Below are 21,947 nucleotides of genomic sequence, written 5' to 3'. Positions count from 1 at the left end.
TGAAATCATGAAAGCAAATGGTTTTGTTGCATATAAATGGCAAATTATTTCTTATTGGTTTAAACAAGGGTGTAATGCTATTTATAGTAAATTGGACTTCCTTGCTTACATTCTTTTCACAGGAAAGTAAAGTCTAACTGCCTTAAATAAGATTTTTCATACAAACACAGACAAAAACGCTGGACTCCAATGGAAGTTTGGGAGAACTTTTTATTTTAAACATAGGTCCTTTAGATGAAGAATCCATTTAGATCCAATGATTTCCTTTTGCTAAGGGAACAATAGAGCCCCGTGGTGCAGAGTGGTAAGCTGCAGTACTGCATTGCAAGCTCTGCTCACGACCTGAGTTCGATCCCAACGGAAGCTGGTTTCAGGTAGCCGGCTCAAGGTTGACTCAGCCTTCCATCCTTCTGAGGTCAGTCAAATGAGTACCCAGCATGCTGGGGGTAAAGGGAAGATGACTGGGGAAGGCACTGGCAAACCACCCTGTAAACAAAGTCTGCCTAGTAAACGTCGGGATGTGACACCACCCCATGGGTCAGGAATGACTTGGTGCTCGCACAGGGGACAACCTTTACCTTTAAGGGAACAATCTTCCATTGGATTACAATTCCTCCCATTCGAGTAAGATTACCATTTCTTCTTTAACATAGAGGAACCACTGAATCCATCTCATCTGTCTAGTCTATCCATATATGAAAAAGTATAAAGAAAATCCAGTTTTGTTAGCATAATCTACATTGTAATCTCAGCCCTGATCTGGATGGCCCTGGCTAGCCCGATCTTGTCAGATCTCAGAAACTAAGTAGGGTCGGTCCTGATTAGCATTGGGATGGGAGACCACCAAGGAATATCAGGGTCACTGAGCAGAGGATGGCAATGGCAAGCCACTTCTGTTAGTCTCTTGCCTTGAAAACCCTACTGGGTTGCCATAAACCGGCTCTTACTTGACAGCACTTTACACACACAGTCTCAGGATAACCCTATACTGTTTTAACTCATGCCTAATTGTCACATATCCTTTTGTAGGTGGACAGATCTATCCTAGGATTTTGTGCCCAGATTTATCCTAGGGTCTTGTTGTTGACATTTTAGACTAGAGACAGTAAGCAGATTGTGGTGATCCAGGTGACTTGTGAGTACAGCAGCTGCTGAGCTATCACCAGTGTGTCCTAGTTGCAATGCTATACAATTGCATAGCTGAAAGTACAACCGCAGCTATAGAAACAAGAAGTAACACGCCAACACTTGAGCTGTTAAAGGGATACTGGGCAAAGCAAATGTTATCCATTGCTAAACACATAAGAGACTACAGCTTGCTGAGTAGCATGAGAACATGTGCGTAACCTGGATAGGAACATCTTTCTGTAAGAGACATATCCCAGTCTGCAAACCACAGAGTATTTTTAGCTGTCATATATAGTAATCAGAATTGCTGGCAAAGTTGATACGAGCTTTGTATAGCTGTCAGGTTCACAAGCTAAGACAACTTTCCACTGCAGATGAGAGGTTAGCTTTGGATTTCCTTTTCAGGCAGCGAGTCTGTTTGAGACAAAAGAATCCTGTTTGCATCATATTTATAAGAGAAGGCTTGGTAGCATTCGATATATTGATAACTGTTTGAGAAATGGGCAAGATCTTATAGGTTGTTTCATTGATAATACTTCCGATGTAGAATGTTAGTAAATAACACCAATGAGGCTGCCTGCAGTCTATGTTAGTAAACTGTCGCTTTGGCTTTGCCCTACTATACACGTATACACAGTTCTGAGAGCAGCTTTTGTTAGCTGCACAGGTGTTTAAAGAAGCATGCATATGAATGTATGACATCTAATCTTTGAGAAACAATAGTGTAGTGATGGAATATTTGATAGCAGTCATAATGTATGAATCCACTCTGACAGTATGAAGGTATAGATGGATTTCTGAAAACAAACTTTGAGAAAAAGGTAGGCCTAAATACATATGGGGATATACAAGCATGCTTGGCACTATATTTTCTGTTTTCTTCTATTATGATTACTTCTGCCTTCTTATTAAATATTGCTCAGTTTCTATAGCATATTTTATACCTGATGTTGACAATCTTTAACTATTAATTTAAATACCATTTCATGCTGAAAACTGCATTTTTTAGAAAAGCATGGAATTGGCTGGAGAAAATGCATTTGGCATTCCCTGGAAGGCACTGAGTGGCTAATTTGATTTAGGAAGCAGTGGAGCTTATGAAAGTGACAGATACAACTGTAACGATTTAGCTGAAATAACAAGGTATACTTAAATGTACATGGAGTGTCAAACATATCCTCCTTGGGCCTGAATTCTATCAAAAATGTATGAGGACAATCAATGTTCACTAATATTAGATGCCTACAAAATAGGAAATAGGCTGTCTACAAAGTGATTGGCTCTTTCATATAACAAAGCTAAGTAGGTAGTTATATTCCTGGAACATTCTGATGGGCTGGTCCTTGTGTGTTGGGTGGTAGAAGGGTGTGGTGTTCACAGTTGTATCGATACAACCGTGATAATGCACATTGACAGCCCATTCCTGAGCTGTCGGTGGCCGGGGACAGCGGGGAGGAGGAGCTGCTGCAGTGCCTCCTAACCTGTTTTGCCGCCACCAAAATCTTGAAAAAAGCCTTTAAAAGGCGTTTTCTTTCTTGAAGAAAGGGTTTTTCGCCTCATTGAAAACACAGAGGCTTATTAACTAGATGCATAAAATATGAAGATGATATATTTAGCTTTAGTTTTCAACAGAGGATATCTATATTAATACTAGGGAAATTATTAGTATGTACTTATGAAATGCCTATAAAAATGAAGTATACCATATGTTATTGTAAAAAAATGAAATAACACGGGGCAGTCCGGGCCTCCACACCAGCGTTGGGGCCACTCATGATGGCATAAGTAGCCCGGGCGCCGGCGCAAGGGGCCCCAATGCCAGCGCAGCGCCTTCCTGGCCTCCTGAGGACTTTTGTCCTCAGAAGTCAGGAATGCGCTGTGAAGCTGTCTTCTCCATCAAATTTAACAGGAATGAATGGACACATGCACATATTATCCTCATATATATTGCAGTACTAATGTAGATCAGAAGTATCTATGTTGGTAAGAGGGACACAGGAGCTATAATCTTGTTAGTAATATTCAAAGGTGTTTTTTTTTTCACTTTACAGCTAATGTGAAAACTTTTCTTTCTTTTCTATAATTAGGAGAGTTCTGGAATGCAGCCTCCTTCAACACCGAGGCATCATATCTTCATTTCCCCACTTTTCATGGAGAACTTAGTGCAGATGTGTCACTTTTCTTTAAGACAACAGCTTCCTCTGGTGTGTTTTTAGAAAATCTGGGAATTAAAGACTTCATAAGGATAGAACTCCTCTGTAAGTCCTGTTTAATTACAACCTTTCTGTCTTTTTGGTTAAGTGTTTGGATTATTCATTCTGTATAACTTTACAGTGGCAAGAGTCCTAAAATTGCATCACATTAGAGGGATGGATCTGGAAATTAAAGTAGCAGAACACAGCTGACCAGTCAGAAACATTCCTTTTGTTACCTAGCCCAGGAAACCCATTCCTGTCTGGCTGCAAATCTATGAATAATCTGGGTTGGATGAGTGCTGGGGAACTAACAAATATCTGCCTGGTCTCTGATCTCTGCATGGCTGGCCTCTAGTGCTTACATGAATCTTTTCCTAAAAATGTGCATTTTAAACAACAATATCATTGCATTGCCTTCTGGTAAAGACATAAAGTACCCTGATGTAGTTGCCTCAGAGAGTCATGAAACCCAGAACAACAGTATATTGAGTTTTTTAGTACTTTGCTTGGAAACTCAGAAGATAGAAAGATAGGCTTATAGTCAGTGGCAGATCTACTATGAAATTAATGAAGCTTAAGCTTCAAGGCCCCTAATTCTAGAGGGCCCACTGAAGCAACTTTTTTTTAATAAGTGAATTTTTCAACAAAATCTATGGAGTTTTTTAAAGTGTTTGCTATTAAAATAAGTCTATTTTAGTGACAGAATCATAAGCCAATGGATGCATTTTAACACCAAAAATCAGATTTTCACTTCTTTATCCTAATGAGTCCCCTCTGGTGACATTCTACCTCTCTATTAGAGAATGAACCAATACATCTGTCATAGAACAACCCCGTTGAAGAAGATAACAGTGGTTACCCAGACCTCATTGCTGATGGGAAGGGGCTCACTGTGTGGCCCATTTTCAAGGACTCCACCCCACCACCCTGTTCTCCGCCATTTGGGCCTCGAGGTCCTTCCAAGGGCAACAAGGCCCTTTGGACCTTGTTGGATGTTGCCCTATTGTTGCTGGTTGCAAAGGGGCCCCCAAAATGGTTCAAGCTTCAGTTCCCAAAAATGTAGGTCCACCACTGCTTACAGTGTTCCAAATTCAAGTCTGACACAGCAAGTAAATAGTAGCGACAAGAACTAGAAAGGGTATTTGAGTAAGTAAGGTATTTTAAAAATGGGGGAGGGGAAATCCTAGCAATTTATTTGTCACATCCAAGTTGTGTCTTGCCTCTGACAGTTTCCCATGGTGGCGTCCTGTAGATTATTAAACTCTGGGTAATGCTAGATACTTAGACATTAATTCTCAGCCTTCCTCTGGGACAAGGAGCACTCCAATCAGAGCTGGAGAAATGATCCTTGCCTCAGTGGAAGGCTCCATCATTAGTGAAATGCAACCTTAATGATTCAGTCCTCTGCAATTAGCCATCCTAAGCAGATCTACTCAGAAGCTTACTCGGATCTATTCAGTTGGGTTTACTCCCAGGAAAGTCATTTTAGGATTAATCTGTAATTGCTCACTCTTGCCAAGGTGTTTGCTGTAATATTTCAGGCAGCAACTTGTGCTTTACAAATTGGTAATGTTTGCCATTTTTCTTTGTATTACATGTCGTGTATAATACAGTTCTGGGACTCTGCTGCAGAATGTTACATTTGTGTTTGTTCAGGTGCCTGATGAAAACAGTTACCCACCTTTCTACTGCAGCCATAACATTTGGAAGAATATCAGTATAAGAAAATAGGCTGGTCAAATGTACTGCTATTTCCCAGCACTGAATTACTTGCAGCATGCTTCAGCTGCTGCCACCAATTAACTCTTTAATAGATTTGAACTCTAGAGCTGAACCACTCTTCCACAGCATTTATCTAATTGTTTAGAGCAAAAAGAACCCCCCCAAAAGAGAGCAGACAGTTATAAGTATACAACAGTGTTACAGATCTAGAGAAACATTATATGGAAGTTAACAATGAGCCAGATAATTTTGACTTTACTAAAATATAAAATACGTACACAATTCTTGCACTACTTTTGTAATTATGTTAGATTGGAAGATAGCACAGTTTACTTAAGTTACATATTATAAGGGGATGGCACAGCCACGCCATAGCCATGCTGCCTCTTGATAGGTTTTCTGCATTGTGGCAAGCAAGCCAATCAGGGAAATTCCCCCAAGCCCCGTGAAACTGCTCCATGCAGTTCCATATGGCTACAACACCATTTTTTCAGGCATAAGTCTGTGCCGGCAAAAGGGGGCATTTCTGGGGCGAAAGGGCTTAGGGACCTGACTAGAGTCAGCCCTGTCCCCTGCAACACTCCCTTTGGTGCCGGTGTGAGCTCTTGCTCTGGAGGAACACTGCCGCCAGGGCTGCAATGGCACCCAGGCATGGTGCAGCTGTGCCGCTCCCTAGCGGTGGCATAAGTGGCCCTGTGCTAGGATGACGCAAGGGGCATTTACACCGGCTCAGGGGTCACACTGCCTCTAAGCCCCTTTGCCCTCCCCCCCCTTAGGATTGCTCTGGGAAAATTTTAAACTATCCAAGATTCATTTCAGAAAGCTTCTTTGTAAATAAAACGTCACCTTTGGTTGGTGAGAATAAAAAAAATCAAGCAATTTTTCTCTCTCTTTGACACCCACCCCACCCCACCCCACCCCACCCAAGGTTATTGCTGTGTTGCCTGCTTTTTAAAGTCAAAATGCTAGTAATTCTATTTGCAGTAATAAAACCTAACAGCTTCAAAATATCCAATTAGAACATGCTAATGTAAGAATCCAGCCAATCCTGGCTACTTCCATTGGGGTGCTATAAATTCAGGTTACTTGTTCTCAACAAGAAGGCATCAAAACCAAAAAGAGGATAGCATTTCCTTGTTACCCTATCAAGAGTGGGGGGGAGCACAGAGCACCAAGAAATGCTAACTTTTCATCTGTCAACCAATAAAAGGCATAATTTATGTATCCCCACCTTCAAACCAGAAAGGTACATCAAAGGAAAGGCTTGAAAGGACCATACTTGAAAGGCCACAATGGTAATGAGTTTGTGAATTCTGATAGTTGCTAGAAGTATGAGTTGTCATTTTTTTTGTTCTGTTTTTTGCCAGCTAGATACATTATTAGAATAAGTCCTGTGCGCTAGGATTTATAATCTTTTACCTTTGTGTAAATATATATTTACACACATATTTGATTGTGAATAAAGAATAAAACTTGTTCATGAATAGGACTAGGTTCCAGGTGAAAATGTTTAGGAGAGAGCTACCTGGCTTCAGTTCCTTGTTCCTCACTTCACATGTTTTGTTGGTGCCCCCTCCCCGCCCCCGTCCACTACTGCAGAAAACCTCCTTACAAAAAGTGTACTTTTAAGAAGTTTAATAATGTCCCTTTCCTTGAATGTTCCTTTCAGATGCCTTGATTGATTTTTTGTTCTGATAATGTTGATTGTTGGTATCCACCCAATATGTCATAAAAATGGACATTTTAAGTTCAGAGCGTCACAGGCAATTTCACAGTTTCAGGACATGATGCTGGCAATGCAAGCATTTACAGACAACACTATGGGCCAAATTAGATGACACTACATCTGTGAGGCTGTCACAAGGACACGGCACCATATTAGCGTCTGGATTCTTTTAACTTTTAAAATTTCTGCAGGGTCCTAATCCTTTCTGGGCCTGTGGTGCAAGGGAATGAGGGGCTGCTGTGCCCCCACACCATTTTCAACAGCCAAAATGGCTGCCTGTTTTGGCTGTTAAAGATGGCCTGGGAAGAACAGGAGTGCTTCATCCCCTCACACTGTGCTGCCTGGCAGGATTGCCCCCCCCCCCCCTGGTGATTTTAAAACTAAAAAAAGGCTCTAAAATGGTGCCATATTCCTGTGGCAGATTCAGCAATTCATGGGTGCACGCAGCAGAGATATTTCGCAGCAGAGATATTTCTCATATTCTCCGACCTTCAGAAAGTTGATTTACCCAGTCACTGCACCTTGTTGACTAGTAGCCATGCTGAAGACTTTACAATCTAAAACTGGTTCTCTAATGCACATTTTTTTAACTTGTCCTAATAACAGATTTTCTTTTCTTTTGGCGTTTAGACACTGGTCAAGCAACTGCATTGCAACTAGCCTTGGGCTTATATTATATAAGTAGTGAAGATTATATTTTTCCATTTTGTTTATTTGTTATGATTGCTTAATTTGATATTTTAAGTATCTGATCTCTGCTTTAGAATACTTTTGTACAATATACTAATTAAATGATCTATTATTGGATTTCTTCATCTAGCAAACAGAATTCATTTTGTCACATAAACATATGTTATTGCAGGTACTGCTCCAACCACATATGCTTGACTGATTGCATTCATCAGAAGCCCTGGGCTTCAGTCCTTAAAAGTTTAGCCTGGTTTTATTCCCCAGAAGGATTCTTATGCATAGTGAAGCAACCCTTAAATTAGCCCCTGCAAATAGATTTAAATTGCACTCAGAACTCCTATTTTCATTTCTGTAAAGCACCGTATGTGAAACTGATTTTTTTTTACTAGAATCAATAGGTGGTTTCAAAGAGGAGGCCTGCTTTCACTGTTATTGGGAAATGGTTTCCCTTAACTGGGCATCAGCCAAGGTATTTACACTTACTCAGATACTTAGGGCTCCACCAGACATGATGGCATCAGGATCAGGCCACTGTGACATTTTTGAAAGAAGAAAAATACCAACCTTAAAAGAGGAAAGGTATCCCCATGTTGGACATGGGGACACCACCATGTCTAGTTGAGTCCTTATTGAGGTATACGTAATGAGCTCAAAAGAGAGCCAGTGTGGTATAGCTGTTAAGGCATCAGACTGGGATCTGGGAACCTAGTTTCAAATCCTCACTCTGTCATGGAAACTTGTGGGATGACCTTGAGCCAGTAACACAATCTCCACTTCTACCTCACTATAGTGAATTGTGGTTGAATTGTGCAGTGAATAACAATAGTTCAAAGGAAGCTAAACCATTTCATATATTATTATTTTTTACTTTAAACCATTTTAAACACAAATTTTATGGAAGTTCCCTTTCAAATGAAGAAAGAAAGCATTTAGAAAGAGAAATTAAATATTCTGCATTACAATTGGATGCAACATTAATGTTCATTTTCAAATGCTCTGCATGATTAATATTATGCTGAATAGATTAGACTTGTTATAGAAGCTGTGTGACAGAAATTCAGTTTTATTTACTTGCTTAATTTAAGTAACAATATTTTAACTAAATGTATTCTGTTTGTGGCAGCCAATTAAATCAATAGATATTGTCTTTTACTTATACTGAAAACTAATTAAAGCTGTAAATTAAGTGTTCATATTTGCATATACTTATTATAAAGCACTGCATTTTGTTAAAATTAAACCTCGTGGATCTTTCCATTTTTTCACTATCAGGAAAAAAATGAAACATGCCACTTTTCTGAAAAACATTTCTCTCTGCATTATTTGGAAGCTATTTGCTAACCCCAAATCCTAAATTGCCTTAGGTTTTTTCCCCTCTTTCTAGCTCCAACTGAAGTGACATTTTCATTTGATGTGGGGAATGGGCCAAATGAAATCACAGTGCAGTCATCCAGTCCCTTAAATGACAATCAGTGGCATTATGTGAAGGCTGAAAGAAACATCAAAGAGGCATCACTGCAAGTGGATCACCTTCCTCAAAGGACTCATACAGCACCATCTGATGGGCATATTCGTTTGCAACTCAACAGTCAGCTCTTTGTCGGTAATCCTACTTTTATTTGTTTCCTCATCATTAAGGGTTAATGTTAAGGTTTTTGAAGTAAAGAATGAATGAAAATAAGCAGTCCTTCCCACCAGACTGGATTTTTTATTTCAGGAATATGCTACAAGAAATTGATGGGGTGTAACTTTACCATGTTTTTCTATGGAGGAAGGGGGCAACCCCTTTGGGACCTTATAAAATTGGACTCCTGGTCCCAAACTTTACCAAACTTTGGGGTTCATGCAAGAAGAGGCCCTTGCAGCTGCACTGCAAATTTGGTGACTCTATCTCAAAAAATGCCCCCATAGAGCTCTTCAAAAAATTCCCATAGGAAAAAGCCTGGATAAAGCCAAAGCTGGAAAAAAAAACATTGAATACCTATTCGGCTTTTTTGATGATTAGCTATCTGGCTTAGGCTTGATTCACAGCTTTAATGTTCGGCGTAAATTAAACCGGGGGGGTGGGGAGCCAAAAAGGCTTGGGTTTACTGATATGTACAGTCCTATGCTACTGGACTTGAATTTATTTTCTTCAGACAGTTTTCTCCTTATGGTATCCTCTTTCTTAGTATTGTCCATAGGGACAAAAGTTAGGTCAGAGGTTTTTTTCTGATAGTAGGCCTACCAGTTTGGAGGCAGAGGGCACTTTTACTTGCTGCAGTTAAAAAGGTATGTGAAACAGTTTTACTTCAGAGACCATTTGGTGGAAGTTAAATTGTTTTGACGGATTTGGCTAGGTTTAAATTTAGGTATTTTTAAATTTGTTAATGGACTGTTATAGTATTTTATGTCCCTCAGACCTGTTGTTGCATTGTTAGCTGCCTTGAGTTTAAACGGAAAATGCAGGATAAAAATGTTGTAAATAAATAATATATGAATATGAATATTTTTACTTTGTTTTATACAGGTTAGCATCAGGTATGCTCAGGTTTTGGCATAGATATTAATTTACAAGATAATTGCGGCAATTATTACAGTGGACTTTGTGCTAAAATGTTATTTAAAATATTATTTCAAGTTTTGCTATGGTTTTTTTTTTTTTTTTTGGCTTGGGGATGTTGTAGGGTAGATACTTTGTTTTCTTTCTGATTCTTTTAAAATAGTTTTCCTTGGTTTTGTTTTGCATTTTTAAAAAATGGGTTGTAAGGCCTGTGCTGTTTTGTTGGATACTCTTCTCTTGCCTTGATTTGGAATTTTTAGCTGCTTTGCATTTTAAGGTTTAAAGGGTTAGTTTTTTTAGGGAGGTTAAAGTATTACTGTTTTAAACAATGTATTGTTTGGCATCCTTCTGGATCTGGTTTTGTAGTTGTTTTAAAGATCTTTTTATGTTGTGTGTTTGGGGGTGAATGTTTTCATGGAGTTTTGGGGTGATTTTTGAAACTGTAATTGTTGCAGCAGGTTCTGAAGGAAATTTCAGGTAGGTTTTAATAACAGTTAACTATTTATGAGGGTATAGGTATTTTTTTAAAAAAATATTTTGTATTTTAAATTCAGCTTAGGGTTCAGTGTTCTCAAAAAAGTAGGCTTTTGTGACAGACAGAGTAGGTTCCACCTCTTCCTAAGAACAATCAGTTAGAGCTGACAGAGTGTTGGTGAAGTGTCAGTTGGAAAACAGCAGTTAAGAACAGTTGGGAGCTGGCAGCTGGGGAGTTGAGAGGGAAAAGAAGGATGCCCAACTGAGTGAAACTGTGTAGAAGAGCTGCTTAGAGTGGGCTGAAAATTGTCAATTTGTAACCAAAGGATACCAGTTGTGGAAATAAGTCCACAGTTCAAAAGTTTAATGGAAGTGAAACTTTGTAACCTTTACCTTACTTTCTTCAGTGTTAATACCATAAATGAAAGTTAACTTCTTGTTTTGTTTAACCTGTGAGCTGTGTGTTTGGGAGAAAGAAACACCCACACACAATTCAATATCTGCCTCTATTAAAGGGGGCTGGATTACCCTGTCTGTGGATGTGAGAAAGAGGACCTGAAGGGGGAAATGCTTTTACAATTGATCTCCAGACAACAAAGATCAGTTCCCCTGGAGAAAATGGCTGCTTTGGAAGATGGACTCTATGGCATTTTGCTGATGTTCCTCTCCTCCCCAAACCCTCCCCTCCCCAGGCCCCACCTCCAAAATCTCTAAGTATTTCCCTACCCTATGCTGGCAACCCTGTCCTGGAATCACAAGTCTCAGCATGGGATGACGGTCCATTGGAGTGTTCTGGGACTGTAATGACAAGTTCCAGAGTGGAATGACGTCCCCTGTGATTGAAATCAGTGTAAGGTATTTCATTTCACTCTACGGTTTGTGATTATAGGTACAGAGCTCTGATTTCTATCACAGGGGCCGTCATTCCACCCTTGGACCTGTCATTCCAATCTCAGAACACTTCTGCTACTCCCAGGCCATCATTCCACTTGAGGAGGGGCTGTCATTCTGGTCACAGAGTACTTTTGCTATTCTCAGGAGCTGTCATTCCACTCTGGCACCTGTCAATCCAGTCGCAGAACTCTTCTGCTACTCCCAGGGGCCATCATTTCATTCTGGGACCTGGCGTGCTCAGTCTGTGTTGGTAAAGACCAGGAATTCAGGTACCTCTGCCTATACCTGTATAGTGAAAAGCTGACACAGAGCTGAGATGGCTCAGTGCTACTTGGCAAAGCTCCAAGATTTGTACAAAAAAAAAAGGTGGAGATTTTTTGACACATTGTACTTTTTAGGGTTACCAAAACGTGAGATTACGTTCTAAGGTAATTTTAAATTGCAGATCTATGATCAAATCTTGAGGAAATTAATTTTAAAAATACAATCCAAAATCTAGCTGTGAGTTTTAGTCCTAAGAAATTGGGCATTTTTCTGTTGCTTCTATTTAATTTTTTTTTAATGAGCTAGCATGGCCCATGAGATCTGATTTTTACATTCTAAATGTTAACAAAAACACACACACACACAATGTGATCACATTTTTTCCATGTTGCTACAAAACTCTGTCCAGTAATTATCTGCCTTTGCACTTCTTTACCTACAGCATGTGCTATATTGGAATTGAAAAGAGATTAGTAAGAACTACTTGATGATAGTGTTAGTCATGGAACTTTCATAGGTGCACATACTGGCCAACATCTCTGCCCCCATTGAGATGCAGTTAGTAGTGTGAGTGAGCAGGGATATCTCCATGGGCTACATGGTGACTGATGGTGGTACAAATATGAGAGTTGCAACAGAGGCTGTGGGCCTGAAGTGCATTTACTGTGTGGCCCACTTCCTTCACCTGGTGGTGAGAGATTCCCTGGGCTTGGGTTCTTTACAGAATCCTAGAACGGACACTGCAAGTTATGATTTCCAGGGTCCACTTCAGATTTGCCGGAATATCGCTTCTCATGCAGTGTAAAGGCTATCCATCTGCTTTGCTAGAATCAGGCTCTGATGGGTGTGCCAGGACAACCCAAATCAGCAACATCATAAGAACATAAGAAAGACCCTGCTGGATCAGACCAAGGCCCATCAAGTCCAGCAATCTGTTCACATGGCGGGCAACCAGGTGCCTCTAGGAAGCCACAAACAAGATGACTGCAGCAGCACCATCCTGCCTGTGTTCCACCGCACCCAATATAAAGGCATGCTCCTCTGATACTAGAGAGAATAGGTATGCAGCAACATCAGCACTTGCTTGAACAGTACCTGCACCATGCTTGAATATCTAGTAGAACAGAAGAGTGCCCTGGACAAGGTGGTCTTGTTGGTCAACCTTGTGTAGTGGGAGAGACCATTCAGGAACAAGGCGTGGCTGACTTCTAGACAATGGAGGTCCTTAAGCCTTTTAATGAGTTCACTAACATGCTCTTGGCTGACCAGTGGCAATTGGTTTGTCTTGGTTTGTGATGGGCTTGCTGCATTGGCCCATGGTTGTGCTGGGATTCTCTGATTTGCATTGCCTGTGTTGGGCTCGTTGGTTCTCTTTCCATTTAGAGGCTTTTGGCCAGGGGTTGCTCTTGTATGTTTGGCTACTGGCTTCTTTACCCTGGAAAAAGCATAGATTTTCCCCATAGGAAACAATGGAGATGAATAGGATGGCTGGGGGCACCTTCTTCACGGGACTCCTTGATGCAATTCACTTGAAGCTTCAGAAGTGAGACAGGTGGCAACTGGAGACAGGTTTTATTTCAGTAGTGGTATCTCACTTGTGCAATGCCTTCCCCCTCAAGGTTTACCTGGTGCCTACATTGCTTTCTTATAGGTGCCAGGTCAAAATGTTTCTGTTCACTTGGGCTTTTAATTAAGGACTTGATTTCCTACTCTCTTTTTTTTTAGTCTGGAAACTCCTGTTTTGAGCTGTCAGTTCTTATGGTCTATGTTTTATGCTGAGCTGGGGCTTTTGTAATGCTGGATTTTAATTAATATTATTTAATGTTTGTTTGTACCTACATGTTTGAGAGCCAGCATGGTGTAGTGGTTAAGAGCGCTGGTTTGGAGCAGTGGACTCTGAACTAATATCAATCAACTGGGAACTGGGTTTGATTCCCCACTCCTACACATGGAGCCATCTGGGTGACCTTGGGCTAGTCACACTCTCTCAGTCTCTCCTACCTCATAGGGTGTCTGTTGTAGGGAAGGGAAGGTCATTGTAAGGTCATTCTTCCTTAAGTGGTAGAGAAAATCAGCATATAAAAACCAACTCTACTTCATCATCATCTTCATCTTCATTTTCTTCTTCATTAATTTCATTTTGTAAACCACCTCAGGCAGGTTCCTGGAGAGGCAGCCTAAAAATATTCTAAATAAATAATACCACTGAGTGGGGACAACAAATAGATATTTATTATTATCCCCATCACCAAGAAGTATAAATTTTACTTCCTGAACATCAACTTTGTTATAGTGAGTTGGTGTTATTTTACAGTAATCCCCCTATGACTGATTTTATGATTGTGAAGCCTCTTCCTATTTAATCATCCCTCATACCTATGCCAAACTGTGGAATAGATATTTCAACAAAATATTGGTGCTTACTTGAATTTTATTTCAATACAGTCTTTTAAATAGCTTTGTTACTGTGTGCTATAATGTATACACATATGCATATAGATAAAGAAACATATAAATAGCTATCTCTTGATATGACAGTTCTGCCCTTTTTACTTTGCACTTTACTTTTTACTGTCAAGAGATATACCAGTGCCTTTGTCCTATTCTTTAGAATCCTTGGAATAAATTGAAACATTATACAATACAACGTCAGCAACCACAGTCCCTCAAAGATCTGTGTCATTATTCTTTCAAGGGGTTTGGAAAAGAACTGATGCAAAATGACTTTTTTTGAACGTTTAAATTACAAATTATACGTTAACATTTTGACAGAACAGTATATTATAGTTGATTCATTTAACAAATAGGTATGTTTTCTCAAGCTAATACTAAAAATAACTCTGCCTTGGAAGAATATTTGCTTCTTCAACAGTTATTAAGTTCTATAAATATTTACATTTTTGTCATAAGAATCAACCATCTTTTGAAATTGTTCAATCAGATGCGCTTTCATAATCCTCCTTAGGGCTAGGCTGTCTTTCTCTATCCCAGATATTTATGCTTTAAATTTATGCTTCCTCTATCCCAAATATTTATGCTTTAAATTCTTTGCTCCTGGCTTTTTGTAATTCAATAATCATTATCAGAATAATAAATTACTGACAAGTTCCACTGTTTTCGTATAAAAGGGGCTTGTTAGTCAGAATCAGTCACTGCCGTATGGCCAGAAATGGTACAAGCAAAGCTAACAATTGGAGAGTTTAATAAAAAAGTGGAATAAATTTTTAACTAGGAGAAAGTTTTATTTATTTATTTATACCCTGCGTTTCTCCCCAATGAAAAGCAAAAGTGGCATACATCATTCTCATCTCCTCACAACAACCCTGTGAGGTAGGCTAGGATGAGACTGTGTGACTGAACCAAGGTCATCCATCAAGCTTCCATGGCAGAGGGCAGATTCAAACATGGCTCTCCCAGATCTTAGTCTATCACTGTATTCCACGCTGGTTAGAGATCGAAGTACAAAACAGAAGCTACAAAGTATCTAACTTAACCAGGCCCACACAACCTTTGGCCCACAAAGCTGAACACAACCGGCCAGTCATGTATGTATCAGAGGGCCAAAGCCTCCTGTATGTCATTCCTAGCTGTGTCAAATCAGTGCTTCAGGTATGGGGTTGCCATGTCCCTCTTCACCACTGGTGGGAGGTTTTTGGGGCAGAGCCTGAGGAGGGTGGCATTTGGGGAGGAGAGGGACTTCAGTGCCATATAATCCAATTGCCAAAGTGGCCATTTTCTCCAGGTGGACTGATCTCTATCAGCTGGAGATCATTTGTAATAGCAGGAGATCTCCAGCTAGTACCTGGCGCTTGGCAACCCTATTCAGGTGGGGAAGAGCTACCATTGGCTCAGCCCTGGTAAACCTGCTTGCTTATGGTCTTCTAACTGCATGGTGGTGAATGGAAAAAAAAACAGGGTTTTAATTTGTGTTATGGTGAAGGTTTTTGGGGGTGTGGGAGTAAGACAAGGATTTGTATTGATTTATTTATTACATAAAATATATGAAGGTATAATCATTTTCCTACTTGAAAACTTCCTCTTAATAGAGTATTTCTTTGAGTGTATGAATTCAATAAGAGCTTCTGGAGAGTCAAATGATGACCATGTATTCTGTCTACTTGTTATCCTGTTAATTCAGAAATATTTTGTGTGTGACTTCTTATAATTCACAGCATGTAGCTGCGTTTAACTAGTTTTCTGAAATGAGTTTATTAGGGAGGAAGTTCCGTAATATTTTTTTCACTGATCAGGTTTTTTAAATTATCTAAGTGTTGTTAGAAGCTTATGGTGACAATGGAATTATTCCAGCTTTTCATAGAACCATGCCATGTGTTAATCATTTATTTAATTGTATGCCTATTTTCAACTCATCTAAGGTTATGATCCTAAGAACACTTCCCATAGTAAATGCATAGTAAGTACACTTAGTGCACTGCCATAGAAACTGGTGGAACTTATTTTTAAATAAAAGTTTTCAAAAAACATCATAAAGGTACATTTGTAAGAAAAGTATTTGAAAGCAATGGCCGGAGTGTTCAGGACTGTTGAGTGAGAGCCCCACTGAGTAGCCCCCACCAACAGCTTCTCCCCTACCACTGGACAAATTCCCCTTGTTCTGTTTTCCAAGGCTTTTATTCTGTCCTTGCTGTAGCTGAGCCATTGTGTTTTGTCCAGCACAATAGTTTGATTGTTAGGTACCTGCAGCATAATTATTTGTCTGTACCTGACAATGTGAGAGCACTAGGATTCATTGTTGGTGCCAGACAAAGTGTTGACAGTGGCTATTCACTGGCTAACCAAGACCATTGCAGGATTTGTATAAAAGATTGTACAAAAAGAACACACAAGCACCAGAGACAAAGAGGAATGATGAGTTGGGTATGAGGGTTGCTCGCCATTTCCTTATCATGCCAAGGAGATCTACTAAGGGAATATTGCAATTATAGCAAGCTTTTGACTTAAACAAACAAACGAACAGGGTTCTGGAAGTCCAAAGGGGATTAAAAATCTTTAGCAATTCAATATGCATAGTATTATTAATTATTGATGCTGAATAGCATGCTCCAAATATTTTACAGATGGTAGAAAAATGTGAACATATTCAGAGGAGAACAGACAACCAAATTATTTTGAAATATTTTGATGTAGATGTCAGTTACAACTCTTCTACAAACAGATTCAGAGAAAACAACCAGTGTTCTTTATATTATATATCCCAATAATTTACAAATATAACAAAGGTCATTTTAACCTACTTATTAAATGAACGACAAATTATTTCAGAATGTGCTAAGGTAAGGTGGCTTAAAATAAGTCAGACCCAACGGTCATGACAATAATAACAGCAATAATACTAATGTATCACTCTTTTTCATAGGCAGAAGTTCTTAAAGAACTTTGGACACGGGGAAAGGCAATGCTGAACAGATGGCCTTACTCAGCTTCCTTCCCAATTAGAACACACACTCTCCTCTTAAATAGGGTTGCCAGCTTTGGGATGGGAAATACCTGGAGATTTTTGGGGCAGAGCCTGCAGAGGGCAGGGTTTGGGGAGGGGAGAGACTTCAATGCCGTAGAGTCCAGTTGCCAAAGCAGCCATTTTCTCCAGGTGAACTGATCTCTATTGGCTGGAGTTCGGTTGTAGTAGCAGGAGATCTCCAACTAGTACCTGGAGGTTGCCAACCCTACCTCTTAAAGCATACTCCAAGGCAGAAGCTCATATATCCCATCAATACACTAAGCCTTCCAAGTGCAGCAAACAGCAGTTCCTTGGGGCTGTTTCAAGTCAGGAAAATGTAATTGGGGGAGAGGAAGAAGAGCTGGTTTTTATGTGCCGACTTCCTCTACGATTTAAGGAATAATGGAACCGGCTTACAATCACCTTCCCTTCCCCTCCCCACAACAGACACCCTGTGAGGTAGGTGGGGCTGAGAGAGCTCTAAGAGAGCGGTGACAAGCCCAAGGTCATCCAGCTGGCTTCATGTGTAGGAGTGGGGAAACCAACCCATTTTACCAGATTAGCATCCGCCACTCATGTGGAAGAGTGAGGAATCAAACCCGGCTCTCCAAATTAGAGTCCACAGCTCCAAACTACTGCTCTTAACCACTGCACCATGCTGACAACCCCTCTCTCCTCATGCCTGTGGTCCAAATCCCAACCAGCTGGTCCCAGGGAGGATGTAATGTATAGTTAGGCCCCATGCATAGGGGTGGGTTCAGCAGAGCAAATAGCCTTGGATGGACACAATGCGTCCCCTGGAATTAGGCGCATAGACCTAAGCAGTAGTTCTTATAGTGTTGCGGGCATAGGAGGGAAAGCCTGAGCCTTCACGTGGCTAAAGGACACCATTTCCTCTAGAAACAGAAAAGTTAATTAAATTAAACTCAAAATCCCTAATATTGTACTAGTATTTATATGTTCCCTGTCTATATGTTCATATCTTGTAACCCACACTGACAACATATTGCAATCTTTTCTGTTGAATTTTTCGAATATATTTTAAACCTTTTTATTTCCCCCAGGAGATGTGTAATAACCTTCACATCCAACTAGGGATTAGTACTTGATGAGTCAGTCTTACATTGCCTTCCCCTGCCCCAGTAGTTAAGGATTCACCCTCCCCCCCCCTTTGGCACAATATGAACTTTATACAGTGTGATTCAGATACTACTATTTCTTAGATCTTCATTAATACCTGTGTCTTGAATTAATTAGCCACTGACTGAAACATTTTCCTCTGAGTTCTGGATGAATCTGCATTCCTGAATTATTTAGCATAGTTCACTAATATCTGTTAACTGTTAGAATAGATTAGAATAGATAGTTATCCTGAATAATAGAAGGGGATTCAACAAAGGCTTTATCTAGTCAGTAAGGAACTGGAAATGCACCTTCTGGCCATAGCACTAAGGGAGGAGTTAACGCTTTTTGCCAGTTTGTTCCATAATTGCTTGTAATGAAGCCTGAGCCATTGACTCTAGGCCTCATCTTTAAAAGATGATTGTCTAGTGATTTGGCTAGTGATTGTTGAAACATATTGACCTTGAGTTAGAATGGGCTGGGTTTTTCAACGATCGAGCTGTTTTTCCAGAACTCTGAAAGATACAGTCTTGGGGAGCTAAGGGAACTCCTTTCCACCACCTACAGCCTTCTCATCTGCCAATTTTTCTTTCTCCCAGTTCCCTAAACTTTTACAATATTGTCAGGCCAAGGATAGTAAACAACAGCCAGGATAGAAAGCCAAGTACTTTTTCTAATTGTCATGGCTCTCTTCAATATAATCTTTTAGGCATGTAAATGCCAACAAGCATCCTGGTAATTAGGGGCAGGCGTCCCCAGCATGGTGCCAAGACTTTTTCTGTTGTTCGCCAAGTGTTTTAAGAAGTAGGGGGGCAGTTTGGGCTTTTGCCCAACAAAGGTTCTGATTGACTATTGGATACTTGATTGGCAGAGCCACTCTGAGCTGGACCTAGTCTGGAAAAGCGGCCTAAAAATCCAGTAAAATAAAAATAAAATAAATTCATTGGCAGTGCAGATTTTTAAAAAAATGTTTCTTTGGCAGCAGATGCCACCACAGCACAAGGATCTGCATTGTGTGACTGAACGTAAGCTGTGGCAATTGTTTTGTGGCTGGCTCTGCCTTTTCTGGCAGCCATTTTATGGCTGTGCCCACCATGCTGTGTCAGAATTCACAGTCTCAAAAAGGGACCCCTGCTATAGGGTTTTTGATGATGGTGTTTCTCTTGGTCAAGGACCCAACTTTTCTTGGCCCTCTTGGCTACCATTTTCTCATGTTCACACCTCCACTATTTGGGAAAGTGAGATAAAGGTAGAAAAAGTCTGGTGAGAGTGGACAAGGTTGGTGTTGGTGGAGGCCTGATGCTAGACTATTACACGGACAATTGAAGTTTGAAGGGAGGTTGGCCTGACTTGTAATGGCTCAGATATTTCCCTCTTTGGAGAGTTTGTTTCAGAACATTCCATCACCTCATTTGAAAATTTACTACTATCACTGGTGTTTCCTTCGTCCTCTATATTCTCCCATCTAGAAATATTTTCAGGGCACAAAACTTTCCATAATTCTTTTTCCACTCATTCAGGAAGTATGCATACCTGCTTTTATCACTAAAATTAATCAATATGTGTAAAAAATGCACATTGATATACAGGACTCTTAAGCTAGTTAATCAGTAATGAGAGTTACCCATATTTTCCATATGATTTTTCTTTTATTCCCTCTCTTTTTCTTCAGTTCTTTCTTTTTAGATTGAGACATAGGAATAGAGTTCCCCAATGTTACAATGCCCAATCCATGAAAACTGATGACATTATTGTTTATTATTATTAAACAATATAAAACAATATTATTATGTATTATTAATGGTACACTCTGCTTTGGGGGGGAAGCTATTGTGATTGTTGTGATGTCCTAAATTGAAGACTAATGTTATTTATCAGAATGGTAAAAGTAGACATTAGGAAGTCAAGAACACTGAAAGAAATTCAGAGACAGGAATAATAATAAACTTGTGGCACTGTTAATTTGTTTCTAACCTTTCTATATTCGATTGCTATAAGATGATACAAATATATGCTTTTACTTTCTAACTGCTATTGTAAAAAACCCTTGCCTCCCTTAAATACCTATATGGGCTTTTTAAAAATAAGTTTACAAAAGCCAGCAAAAGTTTTCAAGTTATGCATTTGAACAGCTGCTATTTTGACATAATTCTTGTATCTTCTCACAGAGTCATAGAAATGGGTAAGGATTCAACATGTTTGGAGGTTTTTACACATCACTTTCTCAACCTGTACATGGGTTTATTTCTGTTCCAGGTGGGACAGCATCCAGACAGAAAGGATTTCTGGGCTGTATTCGTTCTTTGCAGCTAAATGGAGGAGCACTTGACTTGGAAGAGAGAGCAAAGATAACCCCAGGTGTAGAGCCAGGTTGCCCTGGACATTGTAGCAGCTATGGTAGCTTATGCCACAACGGAGGAAAATGCAAAGAGAGATACAGTGGATTCTCTTGTGACTGCACTTTGTCTGCCTATGTGGGGCCATTCTGTAAGAAAGGCAAGCATGAACTATACATTTATTTAGTTAAAATGTCAATCTAATCATGTCAATTGCTTTGCATGATTTAGTTCAAATTTTAATTTTCTTAAATTGTTACTAATTTATACTACATCCTGTGGTGTTATTTCTCTTTTCAAAATTTGTGCTCCTGTATTCTGAAGAGCAGTTTCCTGGCGATTTTTTCCTCCATCTTTATCTAACATCAGTGCCTCTGGAGGTGGTAGCTATCTTGTTGCCCAGCAGATAAGCTTCTTATATGGGTCTTCCACAGGATAGTGCTTTTAAAAGCTGACAGCTACAGTAATCTGTAGCATCAGAGTTCCCTGTATGATGCAGCTCTACTACTATTTAGGACATGTTTCTAAAACCGCTGCAAGCTGGTATATGCGGAGTAGTCCTATTGACATTAATGAACCTGAGTGACTTCCGGGCTCTGTCTGAACTGTCTTTAAGAGTATTTTAAAACTGTTACCCTCTTATCTATCTAGACTTACTCCACTCAAAGATTATTCTTATGTGTCAGTGATTCACTTCTTTTAGGAGCACTTTTCAAAAACATTTACAGCTGTTGCTCTAACTAACCCTAATTGGTTTTTCAGCAGGTCAGACATTTTCACCATATTTTAGGTTTGAAGAGATTAGGTGTGAAGAGATGGTTTTATTTGTGTTTACTGAAATTTTCATTTTATTTTTGCTTAATGAAATATAAATGAAACTGTGTCCTAAACTTAAAGGTGATAAAACATTTAAAGCTCAATATTAAATAGTCAATTCAACTGTCTGCCACTATAGGCAAACTGTGAAGGCCCCAGCATCTCTTTCTGTGCTCAGTCAACAGATGAGGCAAAGCAGGGATCAAGCTGAAGGGCTTTGTGTTGGGAGGAGATGGCCATGAGGTGAAGAAGCCAAACTGAGGTATTTCCCAGAAAAGCAGTCTGGGGAATAGGTAGCCAAGCTTGCAGTACGGGGGATCAAAAAAATATTCAGCTAAACACAAGCAAGACGGAGAGCTTTTTAAATTTTTCAGTGCTAAGGATGTCTGTGATTTGAATGGACTTAGGCACCAAGCCAATTCCAGAAGATTCATTGTTCTATCATTGTCCAGCAAGCTTGATATGTATCAAAATGCAAACACTCAGTGAAAACCATTACTTACTTTGTTACACTCTAAGTGTAACTATGTCTCAGATATTAAACTAACAAGCTCTACCAGATCGCCACTGCTGAATGGCA

At 39.8% G+C, this 21,947-nt stretch overlaps 1 protein-coding gene across 1 annotated transcript in view; it reads left to right on the top strand.

The window, feature by feature from the left end:
- Positions 1-21,947, top strand: part of CNTNAP4 (contactin associated protein family member 4) — a 283,814-nt gene that overhangs the window by 235,566 nt on the left and 26,301 nt on the right. The window contains exons 16-18 of the mRNA XM_056848494.1: positions 3,216-3,386; positions 8,846-9,064; positions 20,472-20,711. Of these exons, the coding sequence (XP_056704472.1) occupies positions 3,216-3,386; positions 8,846-9,064; positions 20,472-20,711 (630 nt within the window). The remainder of the gene's footprint in view (positions 1-3,215; positions 3,387-8,845; positions 9,065-20,471; positions 20,712-21,947) is intronic.

This window comes from Euleptes europaea, chromosome 4, assembly GCF_029931775.1.
Source record: "Euleptes europaea isolate rEulEur1 chromosome 4, rEulEur1.hap1, whole genome shotgun sequence".
Lineage (NCBI taxonomy): Eukaryota > Metazoa > Chordata > Lepidosauria > Squamata > Sphaerodactylidae > Euleptes > Euleptes europaea.
The sequence above is the reverse complement of the archived record's forward strand: the minus strand, read 5'-3'. Positions and strand labels throughout refer to the sequence as shown.